Genomic DNA, 6,966 nt, shown 5'->3' on the forward strand with positions numbered 1-6,966 from the left:
CAAATGGTCCCTTTCTGTAGAAATAAAAAAAATTCCAACATTCTTCCAATCATACCAGCTGCAATCTTTGAAGATTCCGGCGACCTGCATATCCACTACACGATCAAGAAAACAAGGTTTGCAAGAAACCGTTTCCTCTGTCAACTCTGTTCTGCTGTCATTTTTTTTTTTTTTTTGCAAACTATGTTCAATCTACTATATTATTTGCAACTATTATCTTGATTATAATAAAAATGATCATGATCAAATGTGCTTACTGGAAAACAGAAACAATTTATAAACTAAAAAATAGAAAAAAAATATCGAAGCTCACTGGTTTGTATACATTGATTAACCAGAAAAAAAAACAAGAAACAATAACTCTGAAATTTTTACATCTTAATTTGTCTTTACAATAAAAAGAATCATTTGATATTAGTGTGAATTTTAACAGCCAAAACATTCAGAAACATTAGGACAACCAGTTACTTGGAATAACATGCAATAAATTCAACTAAAATGTTTCAGTACGGTATGCAACTACAGATTAAGGGAACCAGTTACCTTCCCACTGGTTTTTCTACATTCATTAACAAAAAAAAATAGACAAGAAACAAGAACTCTGAAAATTTGACACTCTAATTTATCTTTGCAATAAAAAAAAAAAATTATTTGATTTAGCTGGGAAGATTTACTACAAAAACAATCAGTAACAATAGGGTAACCAGTTACCCTGAAAAACAGACAATAAATAAAACTAAGAGGAAATTACAACTACATAAAACTAAGGGTAAAAATAAGCAATATATGATTCATTATTAAGGTAACCAGTTACCCTGCAAAAAAAAAAAAAAACAATGTGTAAAACTAAGTGTAACAAGTTACCCTGCAACAAAAATCAATATATATAACTAATTTGAAAAACATAAAATATATAAAACTAAGTGTGACCAGTTACCCTACAAAAGCTAAATGTTTCAGGAGAATATGTGATTAAATATTAAGTTAACCAGTTACCTAGCCCATTTAGAACCAACTAACTGCTTAAAAAATTGCCAATTTTTACAGATATGGACAATATTACTTCTTTGGTTCAATATGGAGGCAATTGGAATGAAAACAACGAGTACCAAGGATACACAATGACTGGGATATTAATACCACCAAATTGTTCTCTTGACAACTTGGTGAATTTGATAAAAAAGGAGATAAAGGAAAAAACAGCAACTATTGAAGTTTTTTATCAAGTAGAAAAAGGAACACCACCAATGAAGGTTGTAACAGACAATTCAGTGTTGTTCTTCTTGGAAATAAAGAAAAAAGTTGCTGCTAAAATAACAGACTTACCATTGTGTGTCACTATAGTTCAAGAATCAAGCAATGAAAATGATCTTCTTTTACTAGCAAATCAGAAAGCTACAGCAGAAGAAATGGAGGTGGGGACATTATTAATGCAAGCAAATCAAGCTTCCATCAATGAACAAATGTTACTTGAAGAAGGAATGTCAAGCACAACAAATGAGGGCATAAATGTGTCATACATACCCCATTTTGCTGAAGAAGCAGCTGATTTCATAATTGAGGACAATACAAAAAGAAAAAAGAAGTTGGATGAAATCCAACTAGTAATATCTGATTACAGAGTGAACACAATAGAGCAAGGGCAAATTTACAAGGATAAGAACACAGTCAAATCAGCCCTTAGCTACTATGCAATGCTGCATAACTTCCAGTTCAAAACAAAAAGATCAGAACCTAGAGAGTACCTAGTTACTTGCGCAGATGAAAAATGCAACTGGTTGGTGAGAGCATCTAAGTATAGAAATCAAGATTTATTCAAGGTATGGAAATGCAATCCAAATCACACTTGCTATGTTGAAATTGTTTTGGAAGACCATAGGCAAGCAAAAAGCATCGTAGTTGGGGAATTAATAAAGAATAAGTACAAGTCAATCAAAAGAAATTACACTCCAAATGACATCATGAATGATATGAATGATGACTTTGGAGTAACTATGGGATACATAAAAGCATGGAGATCAAGAGAGAAAGCTTTGCGTCTAGTAAGAGGGAACCCCGATGATTCATATCAGAAGTTGCCAATATATCTTTACATGTTGAAGCAAGAAAATCCAGGAACAATAACACACCTACTCACAGACAAGGAAGATAGATTCAAATACCTATACATAGCTTTCTCTAACTCAATCAAGGGTTGGAGATACTTGAGGCCTATAATTGTTGTTGATGGAACTTTTTTGAAAAATGCACATGGTGGTACCTTATTTTCAGCATCAACGTTAGATTCAAACAACAACATTTTCGTGTTGGCTTTTGGAATAGCAGACTCTGAAAATGATAACTCATGGCTATGGTTCTTCTCCAAACTGCGAGAAACCTATGGAGAACCCGAAGGTATGATAGCTTCAACGATATATTCTTGTTTACAAACAAATAGGAACATTTTACCAAAACAAAATACACAAATACATGCTATTTCTTTTAGAATCTGACCAAAGTAACTGGTTACCTTCACCAAAATAAAAAAATAAAATAAAAAAATTGAAAAATACATAATTTTTGTTTTTTTATATTAAAATATTTGTACTTCACAGGATTGGCTATAGTTTCTGACAGACATAAGAACACAGACAATGCAGTACATATGGTGTACCCAAATGCTTTCCATGGAGCTTGCATGTTTCACTTACTAAATAATTTGAAAGGCAAGTATGGGAGCCATGGAGAAGAACTACAAATGAAATTCATTGCAGCAGCAAAAGCATACACACAAACAGAATGTGAAAACTACATGAAAGGCCTTGATAGAATTGATAGACGCATTAGGCCCTATTTAGAAAAAGCCAAGTATGAAACTTGGGCAAGATCATACTCGCCAACAAAAAGATACACCATGATGACATCCAACATCGCAGAATCACTCAACGCTGCACTAAAAGCTGCAAGAAATCTCCCCATTGATATCTTGGTTGAATGCCTTAGAAGTTTGGTTCAAAAGTGGGTTTGGAACAACTCAAATAATGCAAATGGAACATTCACAAAAGTCTCTACATCAACAGAAAATGAATTGAGACATGACATTGTTTCAAAAATGAAGTATGAGGTATGCAACTAAACATATTCTTACAAATCCTTATTCTGTCAATAGATGGTAACCAGTTACCTTCCATAAGAACAGGAAATTTTTTTTACACAGAAGCATAACTAGTTACTTTAAATCTTAAGTCTAGTTAAAATGTTTATTATCTGATTCTATTTCATGACAAACTATTTTTAGGTCTTGCCTTTCAACACAATAGAATACCAAGTTCGTGATCAAAAGGGGATAAATTTCACAGTAAATATACATAATAGAACATGCACTTGCAATAGGTTCCAAGAAGATGAAATACCTTGTGGCCATGCAGTAGCTGTCATTGCAAAAAGAAACTTGAGTGTCTATGATTATTGTGCAAAATTCTACAGAACAGAAACGTTGAAAGCATTGTATCAAGAAAATGTTCATCCTTTGCCCCATAAAGATGAATGGAATCTCCCACAACACTTGGACATAATAGTGCTGCCTCCAAATGCAACAATTCCTGCAGGAAGACCAAGAAAGAAACGAATAAGATCAAGAGGGGAAAATAAGGTAATAATCACTTGTGAGAAATGTGCACAACCAGGACATAACAGGAAGACTTGCAGGAATCCTCCATTTCAGAAGCCAAATAAACAGAAAAAGCCAAAGACATAGATTCATATTCTACAGCAAAACAAACCTTTCATAGCTTTACTCATTGAAAGAGAGACTTTCATATTCATCAAGTATCATTCAGTATTTTAATAAGATTGTTTCAAAATGAAACACATTGATTGGTTATGCAAACTTATAAAATCCTTTCAAAATAATTTCTTGGATTTGTTTGCTTCTATTTTTCAATGCTACCATCACTATAAATAAACCATGACGAAAAAAAAATGATCGTACCCAGTTACCAATAATTAACAACAAAAACAACGATATAGGTAACTGGTTACCCTGAAGTTTCAATACAAGATAAATTACCCCACTATAACAATCTAAAAGCCAAAAAAAAAAAAAAAGAATTAAAACCTTTACTTTCTTCTATCACAAACTCGTCTATATATAATATTAAAGTTACTTTAATATTAACTTAATAAACTGGTTGCATAACTATAAAAAAAACAAGCTTAGGGGAAAAAAAAAACACTCAAGTAACCAGTTACCTTCGGTATATTAGGAAACAAACAGCCCGAGGACCTAGTTACCCTCAAATATCACCAATAAAATTAGTTAAACAACCCAACTAGGAACTAGTTTCCCTCAAATTATTCCATAAAACAGTGGAAAAAAAATACAAAAACAAACAGAAAACTAGCTACCTGATTTAAAGTGTTATCTAAAATATATATTAATAAATGTAATTAACAAACAACAAACCAATGGGGAAAAAATTAAAATAAAAACAATTAAGTAACCAGTTACCCTTGGTATGTTAGCAAATAAACAACCTGGGTACCTGGTTACCCTCTAAATCATTCTTCCAAAAGCTTACAGCAAAAGAATTAACAAAACGATATACTAATATGTATATATAAAATGACCTTAAGAATCCCAATGTTTTACATAAGAAGAAAATTAAAAAAGCTAACTGTTAAACTAGAAATTGATTCATCATTTAATTACAGTTGTAGAAAAGATAAAAAACCAAAAGAAATATAATATCACTAAAAGCCTATGCAGCAATTTTCATTCTTTTCTGTCTCCTCTCCAGAAGCTTCTCAGTGAACTCATCGCTAGTTAAGTATCCCTCAAGTTCTTTGTTCTTTCCATGATAGTACAAGCTGACAGCAATGTCTTTGCGAAGGAGACGAACATCAATATTTTTAGGTATCTCATTCTCCTTCCCAAGAATTATTTGCTCAGCAAAATAAGTAGAAAACACCCCACAATCACTGCATAATATAAAAAAGTAAAAAAAAAAACAACTAAGAACATATAAACAAAACAGAACACAAAAAAAAAAAAAAAAAAACTAAAATCAAATAAACAAACTAACCAATCAGTCTGTTGAGGAATGCCTTTAGCAATGCTCAACTTCAAAGCCTCATTCTTTGCCACATCATACGGGCTAACATCAAGATTAATATCTTTACGAACATAGAAATCAATCATCTCCAGAAGAAGAGGAATCAAAACAGCAAATGCCTCAACGACAGGTAAAGTCTGATTTTCATGTTTTGCACCAGACATTGAATCATACACCGTAAGAGATCTCTGCTGTACATTAAAGTGCAACAAAATCCAGTGCATAAGACCATTCACATTAACAGGCATGACAACATCATCAAGCAAATTCCAATGAGTTGCACAAAACATGGATTCCCCCTTCATTATCTTCAAAGCAACGCAGCTCTCATCTATTTTAAATGCACCACTACCTTTTTTCTTAAAATCTTCATACATAAACACTATGTTTTGCCCAAAACAAGTGTTAGTCGTAGATACTCTTCTCTTCAAATCTTTAGACAATTTAACCTTTCTCCTCAAGTAATACATCATCACATCAATATGCTGCATAATAAAAAAAAATACATGATTATAAAATGATATGGGTAGAAACAAATCTACTATGACAGTAAATAAAACTTTGTCACACAAGGATAACTGGTGACCATCATCAACACAAAAACCAGTTACAATGTTTAGGTAACCAGTTACCCAATGAACTACAACAAAGCAAACAGTAAGGTAACTGGTTACCCAATAACATCATAATATATAGCATAAATAGATCACCAGACTTATTACCTTGTAAAAAAAAAAAGAAAAAAAAACTCCAACATGAAAAACCAGATAAATTAAAAAGCGAGAATCTCACTGATGAATCAACGAATTGCCCAGAGAAATAAAGGCTATGAAACCAAGTATTCTCAGAAATATGAACAAAAGTGAAGTTAATTGGAGGGTCCACAGAATTATCATCATATTTTTTGAACCTGAAAAATACATTAAAGAACAAAATAAAAAGGTTAACAAATTAATCATACATATTACACATATAACAAACTTTAAAACAAATAATGGTTGTACATACTTGTTCCTTTTCTTCAAACCATGATTAATCCAGGAATCAAACTCAGACAGTTGTTCTTTAGTGTGATTATCACCAAGTTCATTGGAAAAAGGGACAAATATTATCCAATATCGTCCTCTTTCTTTTTTGTTTCACTCCAACTTCAGAAGATCCAAATTTTGTTAAGAAAGGAGATTTTACAACAGCGCTCGGCTTCACTTGCCTTTTCCTTCCCAAAATCAGTCCAGTATCAACTGCTTGTGCATCATCATACATCACAATTGACCACTTACTTTTATCCTCCAAAGAACTACTCTCTTTAAGGGGCCTCTCAACCGAATCATTAATAACTCTCCATATTGCATTAGAGACATGAAATGTGGGAGTTCGAGGACTTGAGCATACACTTGAGTCAACTTTAATTGGCTCCTAAAAAAGAAATAAAAATACACAACCAGAACTACATTACAAACAAGAAAACACAGAGGAAAATAAAACAATTGCTTAAACAAATAAAACGAAAAATAAGATCTTACTTTAACAGTAGAAAAAAATTGTGAAGCAATCTGAACGGAATGCTCCAAATCAGCCCCCAACTCCTCACCAATATCAACATTTTGGTAACCCCCAGAGGAATGACCATAAAAAAAATCCTAAAAAATACAAAAACCAGCAATACTTAAACAAAATAGAACCAAAATAGACATCATAAAAGGGAAACACATAACACAAAAGAAACCAGCTACCTCAGAAGAAGACTCAGCATGCATAGGATCTTCAAACTCTCCACCAACATTATGATTACCAACTGTCATAGATGCCTTAATACCATCCAACAAAGATATAACAGAAGCAAAATCAGATGCAAAAGATGCCTTCAATTCAG

The 6,966-nt window shown here is 32.4% G+C and overlaps 1 protein-coding gene across 1 annotated transcript; it reads left to right on the forward strand.

Moving 5' to 3' along the window:
* Positions 1-1,049: 1,049 nt before the first annotated feature.
* On the forward strand, positions 1,050-3,736 carry LOC133795308 (uncharacterized). Its single transcript, XM_062232764.1, has 4 exons — positions 1,050-2,193; positions 2,272-2,394; positions 2,595-3,103; positions 3,278-3,736. The coding sequence occupies exons 1-4, from the start codon at positions 1,050-1,052 to the stop codon at positions 3,734-3,736; spliced, it is 2,235 nt and encodes a 744-aa protein (XP_062088748.1).
* The last annotated feature ends 3,230 nt before the right edge of the window (positions 3,737-6,966 follow it).

Source organism: Humulus lupulus, chromosome 8 (assembly GCF_963169125.1).
Source record: "Humulus lupulus chromosome 8, drHumLupu1.1, whole genome shotgun sequence".
Lineage (NCBI taxonomy): Eukaryota > Viridiplantae > Streptophyta > Magnoliopsida > Rosales > Cannabaceae > Humulus > Humulus lupulus.